This window comes from Solanum lycopersicum, chromosome 1 (genome assembly GCF_036512215.1).
Source record: "Solanum lycopersicum chromosome 1, SLM_r2.1".
NCBI classification, from domain to species: Eukaryota; Viridiplantae; Streptophyta; class Magnoliopsida; order Solanales; family Solanaceae; genus Solanum; species Solanum lycopersicum.
This window is the reverse complement of record NC_090800.1, coordinates 93,812,568-93,834,884: the sequence shown is the minus strand read 5'-3', so window position 1 is coordinate 93,834,884 and position 22,317 is coordinate 93,812,568. Positions and strand designations below refer to the sequence as shown.

Genomic DNA, 22,317 nt, shown 5'->3' with positions numbered 1-22,317 from the left:
GTATCAACTTATACCTTTAATATATTATTTTTGGCTTTGACAAATAACTCTATTTTCTTGATTACTTGGCTGACCCATTTTACTCGATCTTGGCTTCTTTTGCTGCGTACATTTGCTATTGATTATTTGTGCTTCTTGTCTATCATCAAAACATGAATTATCGATTCTATCATATTTTCCCTTTTTGATGAAGACAAACAAATCTTTCTGTGTGATGCATGCGCAAATACTTTCCCCCTTTTGACAAATCAAAAAGAATCCAACAGCGGCTAAACAAACCCAATCAACATCCATAGCAACAATATAAGCCCAGCCAGTTGAGCATAATAAGTTTAAACAACTAAGAGAACCAGGTTCAAACAAGATGTTTTTTCAATGTGAAGGTTGACCAGGCTTAGTTGAAGCAGAAGCCAGCATATCCAGAACTCTGTCAACTCTTGCATTGTTAGCAAGTTGCTGCTGCACTAACTGATCCTTCAACCTGTGAATTTTAGCATTTGAAGTGTCAAGTTCAGCACGTAACTTTTGATTTTCTGACTCAAGAGTGGCATACTTTTCTTCAGCTACTTTAAGTTCCCTGAGTAACTGAGCGACATGACCAGATGTACGTGGAGACGCAGTTGCAACCTGCTCCGACTCCATGGGAATGCCACAATCAGCAAGAATGGTTTGAGTGAACATATCTGCACAAGTTAAAATCCTGCCTTCTCCCAATGGTACTTCAAATGCATCAAACACTCTAGTTAACAGATTTTCAAAAAAACTTCAATTCTTTGTCATCCATCAAAACTACAAGCTTCATGTTTTCTCATTAACCAAGAATCACCTTTTCCAAATTTTACTGTTACACTTACGTTGGATGTGTTGTTACTATATTTATATTTGCCATAGAGAAGTATTGAAAACACCTGTATTAACTTGGTGCAAATTTTTAGTTTCGTTCCCAAATTATTAATAGTCTTAAAAAATATTCTTCTACCACATGACATAGTAAGTGATTTTTAACTCGAGTATATAACCAAAGTAGGCCATTATTAAAATCGTGAATTCACCAAAATAATACGCTTTTACAAAACTACGTTCTCAGTAAATTATATTTTATTCAAAATAATTCAACAAAAAAAAGACAACGGTCTCACAAGCGTAGATAGCCATAAAAACTTTATAATTCGCTATTGTGAGGCACAATGTGACTCAAGTTAATTGAAATTCAATCTTGTACATGCCTTATTCGTTATTTCAGTTTCGACTATTAAAATGGATAGATGTATATTTTGGATAATTAAGAAGAAATTAGTTGTTTTGTTTTAGAATCTGTAGTATATATTTTGCATTTCGTTCTCTGTAATTTAGCAGTTTCCTTCTCTGCATGGTCATGTATCTTCCAAGGATGTAAATTTATAGATTGTATATATGTACTCGAATTGAAAGGCCTTTTTACCAACTTTAAAGTAGTAGACACATCGAATTAAAGTAGTTATCAACAGGTAAAGTATCATTAAACAACAAAAAAAAAATTAATAGTCCTTCCTATCATTGATAATAAATAATAATCCCACTCTTACTTTTTTTTACCATTATCAATCTCAACACTGAAAAAGCAAACCCTAGATCTATAAACTGAACGTAGGTGATTGGAGTAAGTCTTAAATATGGGCGTAGAAATGACAAATACTTATTACTTTTAGGTTAAAAATGTTTTCACATTACTCCTAAATTTTTAATTTAAATAATAAATACAATTTTTAAAAAGAAAATAACAATATAAAATAGTTTTTTTTTTAAACAAAAAAGTTATATAAAATAGTTTTATAGTTTACGATTTATTAACTTTAAAAGCAATATTTATGGTGGACAAAATTGTAAAGAGAATATTATTATTATATAAAAATGAAATTGTAAGAATTTTTCTGTTTCCGTTTGATTTCTTGAATATTTTAAAACTTGAAGTAATTTTTATTATATAAACATCTACTTTTTATATTATTTTTTTCAATACATGAAAAAGGTTTAAGTCATAGGTAATCCCTTAAAGTTGTTCATATAATTAACTTAGATACGTCAACTAGAACTTGTACCTATTGAACACTTAAATTGTTCAAAACATATACATATTAAACACAAAGTTTTTGTGTGGCAAAATAAATTTGGAATAATTGTATAGAATTAGAAACTAATAATATAACATAAATATAATAGCTACTCTCCCTCATATTCTCGCTCGTGACTCTCCCTCTCTCGCTCGCCTCTCTCGCTTTTTACAATAGAATTGTATAAATTGTGTTTCTAATTGAATAAATGAGAGAAAATCGTATATACACATGCAAATACATACATCTCCGTCTTATACACTTATAGTTATACAATAAAAGTACTTCCCTACTCAAGTCTTTTTTGTCTTTCTTTCTTTCTCGTTTTATACAAATTCAAATTGTACATAATTTCTCACTTTCTCGTTTTATACAATTCGAGTCAATTGTATATTCCCTACCCAAGTCTCTTTTGTCTTTCTATCTTTCTCGTTTTATACAAACTTATATGTATATAATCGTCTTATACACCTATAATTATACAATTCGCAATTTTATATATATAGCGAATATTTTTATATATATATATATATATATATATGTTTGCTATGGAGAGCTTGCTATAACATATAAATATAAATTTTATATTTACTATATTTAAAAGTTGTCCAATAAATGTAGCTCACTGCTGTTGAGTGCGTTGATAGATTCCTATTTTATTTTTTTAATTTTGGATAATTTGTTACTTTTTCACACCTACATACGTTAACTAAATAACTAAAAAAAAATCTCAAAAATTATTATTATGGCAGCTCTTGCAGTTTCAGAAAGGATTTTTCAAATTTCACAAAAAATTCAGGAAATCGAGAATGAGCTATCTTCTTCCCTCCATCTTAAAAATTTCTTGCACTTCATTTTGGTTGTACTTTTTCTTTTCATTTTTTGCTGAAACGAAAAATTATATTTGCTAGTTAAATTATTGACGGTATTATTCCTAATTAAAACTTTTCAATATCATATTATTTTTAAAATCCCCCCCCCCCCCTCTTCCCTTCTCATACCCTTCTTAATTTTTATTTTTATCAGTGGCAATTCATTATTATCAATATTATTAAAAACTAAAATTAAATGCGTTAAAAATAATTCCGGTGAAACTTTATTTTTTTTTCTGCAAGATTAATATGAATATGATTATTATTTTTCAAATTGTTAAAAACTCCAAAATCTGAAAATCTCACAATATAGAAGAATAAAAAATAATAATATGAGAATTTGAATCGATGATTGAAAAAAAAAAATACAACAATATTGATGGAAAGAAGAGTTCTCCTTTTTCTTTATTTTTCTTTTCGTTAAAAATTATAGTTTTTTTAATAATTTTTTACTTATTATTATGTACGAAATGCCACATATTCTTTTTTTTATTAGTTACTATGCCAAGTTCTTTAGCTTAATATATTTGGAACCGATTACATAAATTCCTTTATATGATTTTACCAAAATGTGTGATAGACCAAAAATGACAAAGGCAAGGAAATCACATGGGAAGAGAGATAGAGGGTAAACAATGGTGTTTTAAGAGAGACCCCACGAGTCTTGTTCTCTATACCTAAGCACATGATTGATATCCACGACCTTATTTGTTCCCATAATATCACTTATGCCCGTTACCAACCCTTTCATTGTCACTTTATAATATAATTTGCATACGCTATCGTATCATAGGGGTGTCAAATAGGCGAGTTGAGTTTTCACTTGTTTAAGCTTACTTTGGGCTCAAATATGTTGGGTTAAATAATAGGTTGGGTCTTAACCAGTCCAATTTAATCCGATTAATCTCAATAATTTAACATACTAATATTTAACTTTTATAATCCCAATTTAAATTTCCGTTCAAGAACTTTTTGTTAAAAAAAGTAACAAATGGATAGATAAATATTAAAAGAGGTTAAATAGATATAATTTATATCTTCAATATAGGAATATATCTTAATAAAAAGTTTTAATACAGGTTGAAATTGGATCAATTGAGAATTCTCTTCAAATGGGTTAAGCTTGAATAAGTTGTGATTGAACCTAATTTAAATTATCTTGAGTTCAACCCTTAAAATTCTGGGCGGGTTACCAATGTTTGGGTTCTTTTTTGACACTCATACGCTAACAACATAATTTCTTTTGTACACGATATGTCTCTTAGGAATCTATTTTCATAAAATATGGTTAAGATTGTGTGTACATCACCTTTTTCAAATTCTGCTCATACAATTACATCGTATGTGTTGTTAATGTTATTGTATTTTAACGTAGAAAAGTATTGAAAACACTCATCAACTTGGTACAAATTATTAGCTTCATCCCCCAAATTATTGATGACAATCTTAGAAATACCATTCTACTTGATTTTTAACTAAATTTAAATATACTCTCAATCTACCCTATGACATAACAAGTGGTCTCTAATTCTTGTAGGAACATGAGACTCTTAATAAAAAACTGAGAGAAGAGTTAGAAACACCACTAAATCTGATGAGAATTTAGAGGTGTATTTTGCTCATGAACGACGTATTAAGTTCAATTTATCAAAAAAAAACTACTAATTTATCCCTAATTTACTTCTCTTTGGCGCGTGATAGCATACAGCCCATTTTCTTTTCATTTTGAACTAAACTCATATCATTGGAAGTGTAAAATTGTACAACTCATAGTATTACTTTTTATTGAACTTCTAAATAGACATTATATTTCAAGAGGAAAGGGGTAAGAATACTAAGAGCTTCAATTTCTCTTTTTTCCAATTTGCACGTATAAAATATTTTTCAGATTCAATTGAACTCCTCTCAGGTCTCCAACTGTGTTAGTTACGAGTTCTCACAAACGCAATAACTTTCCTTTATTATATAAAAAAAAATTCAGTTATAAATATTTAACTATGAATTCTATTATCAATATTAAAATATTTATATGAATAAACAAAGATATATAAATATTCAATTCTAACTTGGAGGACTAAAGATAAGGATGGAGTTTGATATTAAAGCACTTTAGTGGTGGTAATAATATTAAGATGGAAGCCAAACATGTTGGAGAAGATAATGGATAAGCTTATTATTAGATATATAATAAAATGAAGAAGTACGTGTGGCAATAAAATCCAAATTAAAACCGTGCCATAGTTCAACATCATAATTTTAGAGTTTTTTGGACGTGACACAAGGACATGGGGATACAAAAAAGTTGACAAAAGGTAGGTAAAACACACACATGAAATTACACAAGTGGACAACTCTCCTTTTAAGTCATCAAACCCAAGTTGATAAAACTAGGGGTTAAGTATCGTGAATTATAGGCACAAGTTGTTATCATACTAGTTGTTTTCAAGGAGAAAAAAGGGTTTTTTTTGGTGGTGGGTAAATATTCAAACTAAATGTAACATTTGAATATGCAAATTGGAGGTAATAGATATATAGGGTGTGGCAAATTATTAATTGTAGCGGTTTAAAGTTGATGAAATTAATAAATATGTTATGATTCAAAAAATATATTTTTGTCAAAGTAAGTTAGGTTAAAATGGAATCAAATAATAAGTTATACTTTTTTCGTTTTAAAAAAAAATGATCTTGTTTATTTTTTAATTTGTTTCAAAAGAATGATCACTTTTCATTTTTGATAACACTTTAACTGAAACTTTTCACATGACATATTTAAGATCACAAAATTAAAAAATATTTTGGTACATTGAATTATTATTATAGATAAGAACTAGAAATAATATCACTACTGTTATAAATACATTGAATTAAGTGGATAGTCCATAAGGTTGGTACATGAACAACCATTCATATTCACTAGGTGACATGAACCTTTTTGGATAAGAATGTATCTATTTATTATGATACTTAATATGGTAACCTTTGGAGTGATTTCTCACTCTATAAATAGGGTTGTTCATTCACTATTGTAATATATACATATGAGACTTGAATACACTTGAATAAGAAGAAAATTTCCCTTCTTCTATCTATCTCTCTTGTCTTCTTCTCTTTCTTCTTATATTCTGAGCTTTCTTTATAACACGTTATCAGCACGAGTCTCTAGCCAAGTAAGATTGAGTTTTACTTTTTCTTTAACTCATGTTTTGGTTGATCTCGTTATGAGAATCAAGGTATTATATGCATAAAATCAGGTATGTATTTTCTAGAATATTTTTATGATTTAGAATAAAAATAATATTCAGTCACTAACAATTATCAGGAACCGAAGACATATACTACTATTGGTTGAATATGACATGCTATACAAAATTTCTTAAATAGAAGAAGGTATAAAATTTTAATAGCATGAATTTGAATGTTATTTTGATTGTTTTGAAAGACTCAAAGGATGAGTCATGTTGTACTTCGATTTATTATACCGTTGGTTAAGGGTAAGACATCAGGTAAAAGTCCGGATGCATCATAATAAAAATATTTGAGGATAAGACGATAGATTCAAGTTCTATCGCACCAAAAGGGTAAGACATCAATTTGAGATTAGATGCACCGTGATTGAGTTCAAGTCCCATAGAATTATGGCGTAAAACGCCTTATATGGATAAGACATTGAGTTTGAGTCAATGCACCATAATGATGATATAATGATGACTAGGCTTTGATGAAAAGTCTTGAAATTCGTTCTATTGAATTTGCTTCATTCCTTGAAAAGAATATGGTAGCAACATGTAATAACTCTGAAATCCGCCTGTTAACTTGCTCCATTCAATCATATGAATGTGGTAGCAGTGAATGTTAGTCTGAAAGATGAACTTCCAAATAATGTTGGAATGAATGTTAGATTTTCTAACATTAGGGGGAGAGATGATTGACAACTGAAAATTATGTGTGAGGTTAATTATGAATTATCTAGATCCTCGTTAAATAAATATGTGAACTTAAAGTTCAAGGGATAATTCAGTTGCATAATGTTGCAAATCAGTTGCCAGATGAATGCACTGACCCTATGATATAATTCAGCTGCAAATGCTCCAATATGAAGTCCTTGAAGGACAGAGTCTATGATACGCCGAAAGCGTAATAGACCAATTGATTCCAAATATAAAATTTCTTAAAGAAGGAAGGAGCAAATGATAAATACGGTCATGATAATGAAGCAAGTGCTATAAAAGAGCACATTGACATAATACTTCATAAAATCTTGAAAAAGGTTCAGGTACCTGAAATAATAAAAAATGAAGAGATCTCGATAAGTTATGTCCTGTTGGAATCGATATCAAATAACCGTCGACGATATCTTTGATATGAGGTAGCGCTCAATGATATAAATTGTGATGAGGATCTTGAATTCAAATCTGTCATATAGTGTGAACAGATAAATGGTTGGCCAAGTAAAATGTACAATTCAAGTATATTTTGTTTCACTTAGAAAAGTGACATTTTGGACTGGTAGTCCATAAATCAAGGTATAATGTCAGTGGGGTACAAATAAATTATTATGCGATAGTATAACCGTAAGATATCAAATACGGTTTGTGCCTTGGGGCATAAAGGTTTATCGCAAAAATCCTGGCATTATTGGAGATGTTTTCTCCTTTGGTGGATGCAATGAGGTTTGTTTTGATCTGGCAACATATGAAAAACTTGAATGCATGTAATGAAAAATTGTAATGAAGGTTATATGAAAATCCTTGAAACAATCCAGGTGTCTGAAGCATATAAAGGTTTGAAAGAAACTTATCCAATAAAGCTTCAAGAATCCTTATATGGATTGAAATAGTCAAGGAAGAAAAAGAGTACAAAAGAATGACCCTAATTATCCTTGTATTTTTATGAAAAGGTTTTGGTAAGACAAAATTTTGTCTTGACCTACAGATTGTTAATTTGACAAATAAAATATTTGTCTAACAGACAACAGCACATACATTGAAAAATTTTGATGCAATTTTATGTGGATATATCGCATTCATTGAGTACCCCAATGATTATGAGATCACTTGACATAAATGATGATTCAGTTTGATCTCAAAAGAAGGATAAGAGTTTCTTGGTGATGAAACTCTATCTTGGTGCAATCAGGGCACTAGTGCATCTTACTAACAATATTTGACTAGATATTTGTTTTGCAGTAAATTTACTGGCAAGATTCAGTTTCTCCCCGATAAAGGACGTTGAAATGGTGTTGAACACATGATTGAATATCCTCAAAGGACCATAGTTATGGGCTTATTCTATTCCGAGGAATCCAAAACAAAATTGATTGGTTACGCAGATGCAGAATATTTATCTGATCCGCATAAAGTTCTATCTCAATCACGCTATGTGTTTGCATGTGGAGGCACAATAATATCCTGGGGATCAATGAAGCAAATGTTGCTCTGCAGAAATAAAAGTCCTTTATGAAGCAAGTCAAAAGCGCGTCTGGTTGAGATAAATGACACACCATATTCAAGAAATGTGTGGTTTTTCTTTAAAAAAAGAATATACCAACCACAATGTACAAAGATTGGAGACATCATCACAAGAAATCAAGTGATGTTTTAATCAGGGGGAGTACAATACGCGTTGCACTCTTTTTCCCTTGATCGAGGTTTTTTCTCACTGGGTTTTCCTGGCAAGGTTTTTAATGAGGCAACAAATGGTGCGTATCAAAAGATATGTGTACTCTTTTTCCTTCACTAGAATTTTTTCCCACAGGGTTTTTCCTAGTAAGGTTTTAACGAGGCACATTATCTATGGACATCCAAGGGGGAGTGTTATAAATACATTGAATTAAGTGGATAGTCCATAAGGTTGGTACATGAACAACCATTCATATTCACTAGGTGACATGAACCTTTTTGGATAAGAATGTATCTATTTATTATGATACTTAATATGGTAACCTTTGGAGTGATTTCTCACTCTATAAATAGGGTTGTTCATTCACTATTGTAATATATACATATGAGACTTGAATACACTTGAATTAGAAGAAAATTTCCCTTCTTCTATCTATCTCTCTTGTCTTCTTCTCTTTCTTCTTATATTCTGAACTTTCTTTATAACAACTACTTATTTGTTATAATAGTAACTATATTTATTTATTTAAATATTGATACGGCTTATAAAATATCTTGTATAGACAACTAAAAGAAGTAGGTAATCATATGTAGCAAGAAGAGGAACATAAAGGTGAATCAACCTTACCATCTCCAACTTTTTTGCCTAAATTAACTTGAAACATAATTCTTGTAAAAATATATTTGCCCCCTCTCTCTCTATTTCTCTAATAATGAAAAACAAAAATAGAGAAGTGGAAGGTGAACCAAAGCCCATATACAACAACAATCACACCCCACCTCCATTTTTTTCTTCCTAATTTCCTATGCTTCTCTTTTTTCCTTTCATTATTCTCCAACTTCCATTTCTTCTAGAAACCCTAACAATGTACTCAACCCCCTTTTCTTGCATGTTGGATGTACACTATTAAAATAAATTGCTAGAGTATTTTGGTGATTATTTTTATTAATATTTTGATTGATCGACAGTGATGTTCTCATATGAAAAAAAAATAAGAAGTTTGTCACTATTTCAGTAAGAATCTTTTCCTTCATGCATTTGTTAGTGGACTAATTCAATAAAAATAAATAAAAAAAAGTATTTTATAATACAATTTTTTTTTTATTAACGATAAGAAAATCTTTTATTTCATCGATACTTACAATAAAGATAAATTAAACTCTTTATCTAATTAATTAATATTAGTTAATTGCTTGTACTAGTAGCAAGAATATGTAAGCCTAAAGGACTGTAAACAACTTCTTCACCAAACGCCCACTACAACTAAGCAAAATCCTTTTTAAAAAAACGACAAAAATACTCGGTCAATTTTCTCTGCAAGTATAATTTATTTTTTGCATTTTTTTATAATTATTAGAAATCCGGAAAATGAATTATATTCTAATTAATTAATTCTAAGAATTGAGGATAAGTATATTAATTCATAACCTAGTGAAAATAGTACTTCATTACTTAATATTCTATCCTATTCTCAAATCGTGTAATATTATTTGACTGAACACAAAAAATTTAAAAGAAATAAGACTTTTAATTTTTATTGTCTAAAATAATATTTTATAAGTATGTGCATCTAAGAAAATAAAATATAAAAAATAAAAGAAGTAATTAGAAATTATCCTGTTAAGAATATAAATTAAGTATTTTTAAATTAATTCTTTTCTATGTGTATTTGGGTATACTAAAAATGGAAGTGCAATATAACATTGACACATAAAAAGTAATTAAGTTTCTATCGGACGTTCAAACTTATTAATATGTAAACAATCTTTAAATATAACTTTGATCCATACATATATGATATATGATATGAATATATTCACAAAAATGGTTAAACTTTGACGAGTTGTTAGGACAAATTATCTGTCATTTGATAAAGTTTTAGGGTATGAATCTAATGTAGAACAACACAAATTTAATCTAATGAAGTTGTTAGTTCAAACAAGAGCACAATGATAATAATATTGTTATTATTAGTTTTAAATTAGTAATTTGCAAGAAAAGTGTCTGGTACATGTCGTCCTATGGTTAGGGGAGATTTGAATAGTTAGCCAAATTATTATTATTATTATTATTTTAAGATGTGGTTCAGAGTTTAGTCGATCACAAACAGAACTTATAAATAAAAAATAAATAAAATAAAAAAAGAGAACAGATCATACACTCATTTTGTCCAAAATTTACTGGATCTTTAATACCTCATTTTGCACCTACCTAAAGTTTACCTTTAATTATAATTAGTTAATCAATGTCACTTCTACTCCATTTTCTTATTCTGTTAAAAGAAAATAGAAAAAGGGTATGATATATCCTCAACTTTGTTTTTTCGAGTTGATATACCTTTTGTTATGAAAGTGGCTCATATATACCCCAACTTATAAACACGTGACTCACATATATCCCTTTCCTTTAACTGAAATGAAAAAAAAAGATAATTTTAATCTAACTTTCTTTTTTTTATAATATATAATTCCATATGAGTAAATTTAATCCTCATCAAACATATTTTTTTGACTTTTATTTTGTTTCAATGACTAATTTAGAATTATTATTTTGATAATCAAATTTATTTATGTTTCACTAATATTCTTTTAAAACTTATTGTAGATGACCAAATTTTTTTCTTCGAATACAAAAGTTAAATTGCAATATAGACAAAAAAATAGTTTAAATTTTTTTTCTTTAAACAAAGGAATGAAAGAAAAAAATAAAATAAGAATAAGAAACTCAAATAATTATAATAAAAGAAGTCAAAAAATAATTTATGTATTAAAAAAATTAAAATATACCTTGAACTTTGATAGAAGAATCATATATACCTATAAATAATTTTTTAAAAAAATAAAAGTAATAAAAATAAATTTAAACTATTTTTTTTAACTTCCGTTAAATGAAGGGTATATTTAAGCCATTTTATAACGGCAGGGGTATATGTGAGCCGTTTGTACAACGGTAAGGGCATATATGAGTCACTTTCATAACGAGGGGTATATCAGCTTCAAATGACAAAGTTAAAGGGTATATCATACCTTTTTCTCAAATAAAATTATCGCAACTTTTTATTTTTAACTTTTTACACTAATATATATAAACATAAAATACAAGGAGAATTAATTGTGAATTTAATCACTAAATTTATTAAATTAAAATAAAACAAATAAATTAAAACGATGAAAATAATAATAAGTTAGATATGATTAAAAAAAAAGAAAAAGAATGGGTACCAGCCACTCTCCTCTAACCTGTCTTACCAACTCGCATCTAGAAGCATAAGGTCACTGCCCCACTCCCCCGTGGGGTCCATCTTCTTCATGGAGTCAAAAGCTTATAAAATCCCACCTCAAGTGCCGGCTTTAATTAATTTCTCCATAGCTAAATAATTTGAATCAATGGGAAGATCACCGTGTTGTGAAAAAGCACATACAAATAAAGGAGCTTGGACTAAAGAAGAAGATGAACGACTTATTTCTTATATTAAAACTCACGGCGAAGGTTGCTGGAGATCCCTTCCTAAAGCTGCCGGACTTCTCCGATGCGGTAAAAGTTGCCGTCTCCGATGGATTAATTACTTGAGACCGGACCTTAAACGCGGTAATTTTACTGAAGAAGAAGATGAACTCATTATCAAACTCCATAGCCTCCTTGGTAACAAGTACGTATTAGAAATTTCAATAAAACTAATTAAGAAATTAGAGATTTTTTTTGTTGTTCATGTGTTTCGTTACTGAAGTTCAATTCTGAACTAACCTTCTTCTTCACTTTTTTCAGATGGTCACTTATAGCCGGAAGATTACCAGGAAGAACAGATAATGAGATAAAAAATTACTGGAATACGCACATAAGAAGGAAGCTTTTGAGTCGGGGCATTGATCCAACGACACACAGGCCTGTTAACGAGCCTGGTACAACGCAAAAAGTCACAACAATTTCATTTGCAGGTGGAGATCATAAAACTAAAGATATTGAAGAAGATCATAATAAGATGATAAATGTCAAAGCTGAATCTGGGTTGAGTCAATTAGAAGATGAAATTATTAGTAGCAGTCCATTTCGAGAACAGTGTCCTGATTTAAATCTTGAGCTCAGAATTAGCCCTCCTTCTCTACAAAATTACCAACATAGCCCCTCAAGGTGTTTTGCATGCAGTTTGGGTATACAAAATAGTAAAGATTGCAATTGCAGTAAAAATAATATTGCAAGTTATAACTTTTTAGGATTAAAGAGTAATGGTGTTTTGGACTATAGAACTTTAGAAACTAAGTGAATTTTTATTATAAATCTTTTTTTCCCTCGTGTATTTGGGTTAAAAAAACAAGAAGAGAGAATCGAGAAAGATATTCCTATTAGTTTAAGTTCTTTCGAATTTTCTCTTATTTGTAAAATTTCAAGTATTACTATATACGATATATTATATTAAGTTGAAAAGAGTGTTATAGTGTACCTTATGTCATTTTGCTGCGACAATGTTAATTACTCGATTATTTTGGCATTCCTTAATCTCCACCAAATAATATTGGAGCAATTTGCTAATTAGTAGGTATGTCGTTATACTTCTCTATGCCTGTTCCTTTAGAGTTTTGAGTTTAACTTTTGTATAGTAATATCATATTATATAAATCAATTTTTGCTATCATTCAATCAAAGTGTAATGAATATCTGATTTTAAAAAAAAGATGTAATGAATAACCTTAAAAAAAAAATTATACTCTCATGATATTAAAGAATTTATATACTATCATACTATACAAAAATAACTCCAAGCAATTACTCATAACAATTTATTTGTCAGGTGTCTAATTTTTGAAAATGGTTAATATATATAAGTTAAATATTCTTTCCTGCTAAGCTTTTTCCTTTTTTACTTGGTGAGAATCGTCTATTTGAAATATCTCTATTTTCACGAAATATTAGAGATAAAATTTGCGTTATATTTACCTTCTTCAAATTTTATAAGTAGAATTATAGTATGTTATTATTGTTAGATTTTTTTTTACCTATATAGAGTAAAGAATTATTATCAGAAGTAGGAGTTTGAATCATAATTAGGAATATATGTGAGTGAATATTGTGGGGTAAATGGTAGGAGGAGAATGGATAAGCAGTGAGAGGATGAGAAGAAAAGAACCGGTTGGTTACCTATCTCTTCCATAATAATAATAATAATAATTTGAAAAATAACAATAATAATAATTGCATTATATAAAAAAGAAAAAAAAAGTGTCTGAAAAACTAATATTAAAAAATGAGTGAAAGAACTAACAAACAATAAGATATATCCATATTAACGATTGTAGCTTCCACCAACCTAACAATTATTGTGGCTATATATACTAGACGTGACCTAACCAACCATTCCCCCACGCCAAGATTTACATTTCTTGTCACTATCAATCCTTTTATATATATATATATATTATTTCTTTCATGTTCAATTTAATTTAAGTTTTGAATTTGAATTTTGAAAATAGAAGAAATCTTGATAAGAAACATTTCTTCTTTAGAATAAAAGACAAATTTAGTATATAAGCTTTGTGTTTAACCTCCAAAATTTCAACATTTTGGTTATTATTTGTTGTGAGCTTATATTTTAGTGAATTTTATACATTATGAATTTAAATTAATTAGATTAGTAAATTTTGAATACCAATAACATATGTATGTCATTTGCAATTATATACGATTATAAAGAGTAAAAGTATTTGAATATTTTTATTGAATTTAGTAGAAGTGTCGAAAGTATAGCTTAAAATGTAAATAACTAACAACCTAATTCTATTAGTTTTAATTATTTGGGAAAATCTTTTTCCAACTATCAATAAGTTTCATTTTCTACTACTGACCAAAAGAAAAAAATTAATCAAAGTACTCTGAATATTCACGATAGAGTCAAAATTTATATACAATGTGCAAATTTTCTAGGAAAATGACTAATTAAGAATATTTACTTTTTATACTGTTTAGAGAAATTTCAACATTAGAAGGATAAGATGTTGGGAAATAATTATGTGAGTCAAGTTTTTTTTAAAAAAAAATAAAAAATCACCCCAAGGCACTTTAGACACAGGAATTAAAAAATAAAAAATTAGGATAAAGATTAAACTTCAGCATGACATTCAAAATTATCTAAAGATGTTTTACATGTCAAAATCTATCTTTTTCACAATTTTGTAGTGAAAATTATTATCAGACGGCCGCTTTTTATAGTGAAATATTTTATACAAACTTGAATAAGACAATGTAAAGTAAAAGTCATTGTTAGTTTTTGTCAATTAGGTGCAAATGATAGCTAGGTTCATCTTCTTCTTAATTAACCTAAGATTTTGTAATGTGAAATTTTCTTATAAGAGTTTGTTAGCATGAGATTTAATTTTTAATATAAAAAGTACCTTGTTTTCTACTTTACAAACGTAAACTTATCATATTAAAGAAATTAAAATCACTATACATTAAAAGTTTTAAATCGATCAACACTAATTAAATTTTTATCTATTGTTATTTTATATTTAAGAGTAATTCGTTGATAAAAAAAAACTTTTAGTATGATATATCTTCTAAAAAGATACTTATTTAATTAATTAAATGTTAAAAACATATTATTACAAGGACCTAAATAGTTTACGTATTGGAGCTTAATTTAAATCATGTCTCTACTTTCTACATAAACCTTTGAAATGTTTTCAAAATCATTTGAGATGAAAGTCACTAAAACTAATTAAAAAGATTACCGACCATATTTCAACTTATATGTGATATTCAAACATAAAATGATTATCAAGTAGCTAATAATTTCTCAAAATGTTTCAAAAAGCAAGAAAATATAAACAAGATCCCCCTCAAAACGCAATCTAAGACATGTGTGACAAATCTAATCGAGAAAACATATACTATAATTACCTCAATATATCATATTCCTATAGAAAAGTAGGAGGAATACCAAAATAAAGCAATTAAATAAATTAAAATGTCTCTTCGCACAACCAAAAGAGGTCACTTTTAAACCTAACTACCATCCTCTTTCTTCCTCTATATTTTATTTTTATTATGTTGACATGTGTTAGGTAGACAATAGAAGCTTCCATTAGATATTTTTTCCCCTTCCAAATACATATATTATAATTTATACGCACAATATTTTCCTCTTCACAAACTCTTTAATATTATAAGTTATATTAAGATAATTAAAAAAAAAATTATTTAAAGAAATGAAAATTTTATGACTGAAAGTAAAAATATTTTTATTAAAAAATATTAATTCCCTAAAAATAAATTCTATAAGATGTGAATCTTAATTAATCTATCTTTAAATACATATATCGAATATCGATTTTTACTACTTACCACCCCTACCAATTTAATTATTGCATCTTCCCTCACTCTTTCTCCCAATGGCCTCCTATTTTTCCTTTGCCACATTTTTATTATTTTAAAAGTCAAAATTCCAACGTCACAATGTCACATGCATAACTACCCCGTCTCCTCTTGTAAAAATATATAAGTGGACCCAAAAAGCCCACTCTATAATCCAATCTTTGCCTTCCATTTTGCAACAACGTCTATCGTTCTCCCATATCAATATTTTATTTTTCTAATAATTATTTCAGGAAAAACCGTCTTCGATTTTTTTTTTTTTTTAAAAAAAACGTCTTCATAATGCTAATGGAGACAAGATTTTTTGTGCATGGATTATTCATTATATTAATTTTGTTTTACTGGATTCTAAATATACTATTTATACATATCAAATAAATTATTTAACACAAATATAAGCTTTATTTGTCGACAATTATAAATAATAAATTAATAATTACGATAGATGTTCGAATTCAGGAGTAGGTGGGTTGTGATAAGGAAGGATGTCTTAAATTTCCACAATTCAAAATGCATGCGATGTAAGTATGTTTAATGGAGTACATAATATATATGGACTAAATATTTCTTCGTTCTTTTCGAAGCTTCCTACAAAAAGACACCCCCCAAAGGAGACAAATGAGGGGAAAAAAATCACATTTTTCAAAGGTCAAATATGTTGTATATATATTTATATTTATGAGGAGTAAAAGTTATGATTATTTGTAACAAAAATTCCTTATAATTTATTAGAAAACAAAACAAAGCACATACGGGTCAATCAATAATATAAGAAATACATTAAAAATTGGTTTAATGGTCTTTAGTTAAACTATGATTAGCAAATTATTTACCCAACAACATAAATAGGTAATTAATGTTGTTGGATCGATTATTTGACTATATTCTCTCTTATCTCCTCATAATGAATGATTGTTGTAAAAATAATTTGACTAAATTTATGACTTTTTGTTTTTTGACGAGATATTTATTTTAAACTTAAACTAGAGGATATATTTAAAATGGATAGAAAAAATTATTCAATATATATTTCCTTTTATTCAACATAATTAGGTATTTGATATCATTGTGTATCTTCACAACTTCCAAAATCTTGAAAAAAATATCATATAACAACTAAAGTTTTGAACTTTTAGCTTAATGGAATTCCTATATAGTAATTGTTATTATTATTATTATTATTATTATTATTATTATTATTATCTTCTGTTTACTTATTTATTGTAATTTTATATATCATTTTCCTAGTTTAAGAATTCAGCACGTTCATTGAGATAAGTAAAAATTATATTAGGTGTTTAATTTTTTCTTTTACTTCCTTTAAATATATATAAATAGTATGGGTAATTTTACTAATTTACTTTACCTTTTCAAAAGAAAAATTAATTGTAAGGATAACATGAGGGGAAAAAAAATAACTAAGTCTTTTTTGATTTTATAAATTAACAAATAATATAATTGATTAAAATGTTAAGCGTAAAACTAACTAAAACGAGAGATTATTTTACGATATTATCTTTTATCTCTCTCAAAATGAAAAATAGTTTAAGAGAAACTTTTGATAAATTTATGAATTCTTGCTTTAGAATGTAACACTTATTTTCTTCTTAATTTATCTTATTAAAATGATACATTTAAAAGTGGATCCAAAAAAAACTACCATTGTTTTGGTTTATTAATCATGCGAAAATATTAGATGTCATTATATTCTTTAACTTCCACTTTTTTCTTTCAAGAAAAAAGTCCATAAAACATCAAAATAAAGTAGTTATATGGAATATATGGCACATTGACATTTTTCAATAACTTTTCATCATTATCATTTACTATTTTTCTCTTTCTATCATTTATTTATATTGAAATATAGATTAGATTAACATTTTCTTTATTTCTTATCATCATATATGTATTTATATATATGTCAAATTGACATTTCACTTCTATAACTTAAGCACAATCACATAAAATAACACCAGGATATTTTTATTTATCATTTTCATATTGTTAATATAGGATGAATATATTTTTGGTCTTATTTAAAAGTACTTAGTATAATGCTACATTTAAAACTTCAAATTACGATCTTTGACTATTCGCTCAAATAATTTCTCTCTAACGTGCAATCATTGATAAGGGGTAATAGGGTGAAATGACTTAAGTAGTGGTACAACTGTAAATATAAGTAGAAGCTGTGGGCATTTAAAGGATGGCAACCAACTCGTATCCCCTTTTTAGGTTGGTTGTTGGCGGCTGTGGCGGCGGGCCCATAGTAGGTCCAGCCCATAAACGCTGGCCCACTACTGCTCCATAAGCCCATCCTAGTTCTCGTCAAATGTCAAAGCGTCACATTATGGACGGTTAAATATATTTCTTTCATTAATTTGTTTAAAATATTTAAAATTATTAATCTGTTTAATTTACAGTATTTTTATATTATTTTTAACTATCTATTTATTATTTTAAAAATATGAAAGATTCTATATTCGAATTTTAATTCTCGTACTTTAATAAAGTCAAATAAAATAAAACATAAGAAGGATTAACACATTTGATGTATATATTAAATATAATGTATTTTAACTTATGAGTTTGAAGCTTATATTAATGAAGTAGAGCATTATAAGTAATAATTTTTAAAAAATTGAAGTATTTCTACCTTCTTTTGATTTATATATACTTGGAGCATTTTTCACTACTAAACAAGTTATTTATTTTAAAAAATATATATGCCCCACCATGGAAATAGTAACTAATTTTGGTCCAGGGAAGAAAAAGATAAAAAGTTGTTGCAACTATTTATGTGGAGTGAGACATAAAGTTGTTGCATAATTGATTAGATTCGTTATTTAATTATTTTCTTTTATTACAGAGTTAAATAAAAAAGATACTGATTTTTATATGTTAAAGCATTATTTCACCGCTTGTAAATAAATAACTTGTATACGTGTATTAAGTTTTGTCTATATTATATAATTATACAATATAGTTATGTAAGTTGCTGTATTTACTTGTAATGGTTCATAACTCGTAGTCTGGAAAATAACGTTAAACTCTTTATTATAACGTGTTGATTATATTGATCATGTTATAGCTAATTAATTTTGTACTGTTAATTAGTGTAAGTAGATTCAATTCTGATTAAATAGGAATATAAGTCAATTTTGAAAATTATAGAAAAAGAATACTTCACCTATCTTACCTTCTTCCTTCTAGAAACAAATACTTAATTGATTATTGATGTTGATTTGGTTTGGTGAGTAAAGTACTTTTTTACTTAAAAAAAATAACCTAAGAGTCCACTTCCTTTCTTATCTTTTATTTTAAATTTCTTGGTTCAGAATATTTGGCCACTTTGCCATTTGTTAGTGATGCTAATATTTCTATTTAAGGTACTATAAAATATTAATAATAGATTTTCTTTTGACTAGTAGTAGGCATATATTATTTCTTATTTTCTTGGTGATGGAGAACCACTACCTTCTACCATAATATACTTTTATTATTGGATTTCTAGCTAAGTCACTACTCTTGTCTTAATTGAGATAATTTTAAACTAAGAAAAAGAATAAAATATTGACCTCTAAATGTCATTATTAATCAAAGTCAATCTACCATTAAAAAAACATTTTTATATTTATAACAAGGATCTTTATATGCCTATATTACATAGTAATTAGAAGATGGTGGGAGAAAATTAAAGTTAATCAGAAAGTGGTAATTAAGCAGACATTATGCTCTTAAGCAGAATATCTCATGTTGCAAAAATAAAGTATGGGAAACCAACTAATCATAATCACAAATGTTAATATTATGATTAATTAGGCCAACTTTAATTCATTCCTTAAAAAGATACCTAACTTGGACACATTGGTCCAACTAATTCCAAGAAATGTGTGGTTTAAACTAAAGGACAAATATTAGCCATGATAAATAACGTATTTGGCCATAATTAAGATTTGTTTTAATCCTTGAATTCACAAAAACCAAACAAGTAGGTAATAGTCATACTTTTTTTTTTTAAAGCCTCTCATAAATTATCTTTCCTAAATGCAATTTAGGTTAGGCCATTAGTGGTTGCACCTATTATACGTAATTTCTATTCAATAATAATTAAATGAACTTTCCCCCTTGTTACCGAAAAAAGAGAAAGAGTTTAAGTTTTAAACAAGATCAATCACAACGGTATAAAAATAACATATACGATGTATATATAATTATGTTGTACGTATATAATATTAATTTATATAACTTAAATCATGTAATTAAAAAGAACCACATAATTAATATGCTTTACTATAATTATTAATTATGACATGCATTTATTTTAAAGCGTGAGAACTCTTCAAACAAGTAAAAATATTCTATGGATTTTATTTATATTTGAAATCGCAGTTATATATTTTTTATTTTTCAATCATACCAAGTATAAGAAGAATACAAAATAAGATTGTACATTACGGACACGTTATATGCCAACGATGACAATATACTCGAATGTCATTAAAATTTATAATAGAATAAACGACATTAGCATTGGTGGGCATTACCAAAAACAATAATAATAAGTTTTATAAATAAGATTCAAAAAGAGTAGAGTGTACGAATATCTTATCGCCGTCTCATAAAAATAAATGATTATTTTTAAAAAAGTATTGGCTCAAGCAACGCTTGAAAAAGAGGCAATAAAAAAGAAAAATATTAAATTACACAAGAAATTACAAATAATATGGATTTCTTTTTTAAAATAATAGTAACAACAACCAAGTTTGCAATAACCAAACACAAGAAACGTAACATGAGCCGAAGGACAAAAGGGTACGAAAACAATTAAATTCTGAGAAAATTTTTGGCTAATAAATGAGGAGGAAGTTAGATATATGTATTTCTAGATATTTTGGTGTCAGATTTTGGTTGAAGAATCGATCAATTTTAATTATTTTTTTCGTTTTAATTTATTTGACATTTTTTAATTTAAATATCTAAGCAAAATATGCATTAATAAGAGTCACAATGAGATATATATAATCTTCTCACCTTTAATTAAATGTGTCCGGTTTAAATTTTAATAAAATCTTACATAACTCGAATCTAAATTAGAGCAAGTCTATATGAATATATGAAGTGATGTATATTCAAACATCGAATTGTCTACTCTATATCATGTCTACTATCAACTAGATTTAATTGCAAGTAATATTAAGTTCATGTAGAAGATAATATCGTAGATGGGCCTATAGCATAAATATGACAGATGAAGAAGTTAAGAAGACTTTTGTAAAATACATCGAAAATAGAATAATTTTTTTTTTAAAAAAAAGGGCCACCTGATATACATGTCATACAAATTAAGGCCAACTACATTAAAGTTAAATGGACCATTTTTTGTTAGTAAGATCACTCTTATCCCCACTACTAGTGGTTGCTACCAACTTTCTTCCTTCTTCATTTAATAGATTGCCCCACCATCTAACGCTATTATTATTAGCATTTTTACCCCTTTTTTTCTTTTGACGGTTAGAAAAAAAAAGTGATTTGCCAAATTTTAATTTGTTTTTATAGATTAAAATAAAATTCAATCGTTTTGCCTCAAACATCTAAATGAATAAAATTAGGACGTTCTTTCTTCATTAGTTTTATTTTGAATCGCTGTGTTATTATTTTTTTTTATAAAAATATATTGAAGAAAAATGAATGAGATAGAGAGAGTGTTTAGTATGAAGAAAAATTGGAAAATGTTTTTTAATTTTTTTCATTTTTTGGTTGGGACAAAAGTTTTGGAAATATTTTCCAAATCAGTTTATTTTTCTCAAAATCAAGGAAAATGACTTCCTTCAAAAATTAAGGAAAATATTTTTCAAAACTCTCCTCCAATTTCAAACTATACTTTTTTTTGAGAAAAAAAAAATCAATTTTAAAATAATATTTTCACTTTCAAAATTTTATTTTTTCATCCCAAACCTGACCCCCCGCCAGCCCCCCAACCCCACCCTCTCCCCAAAATATTAATTTTGCTTTTTAAAAATATTTTCACCTTTAAATTTTTTATTTTTAAACTCCCAACCCCAACCCCTCAAAAAAATTAATTTTGTTTTTCTAGAAATACTATCAACTTTAAATTTTTATTTTTTCCCTCCTCCCCCCTCCCCGCTCCCCCGCCCACTACCCTACTTCACCCCAACCCCCACCCCAAAAAAATAATAATTTTGATTATAAAAAATATTTTTAATTTCATAAATTATTTTTTACTCTAGTAAAAATAAAAAATGTCTCTCAAAAATATTTTTTATTCATAAATCAAATACAAACTCATTTCCAGAAAATACTGTCTACTCACCAACCAAACATGAAAAAAAAAGTCCAAAATCTACTTG

The 22,317-nt window shown here is 27.5% G+C and overlaps 1 protein-coding gene across 1 annotated transcript; it reads left to right on the top strand.

Moving 5' to 3' along the window:
* The first annotated feature begins 11,640 nt into the window (after positions 1 to 11,640).
* Positions 11,641 to 13,003, top strand: LOC101263944 (MYB-like transcription factor 4). The gene is made up of 2 exons (XM_004230986.5): positions 11,641 to 12,230; positions 12,347 to 13,003. The coding sequence occupies exons 1-2, from the start codon at positions 11,968 to 11,970 to the stop codon at positions 12,840 to 12,842; spliced, it is 759 nt and encodes a 252-aa protein (XP_004231034.1). The 5' UTR covers positions 11,641 to 11,967; the 3' UTR covers positions 12,843 to 13,003.
* Positions 13,004 to 22,317: the final 9,314 nt, after the last annotated feature.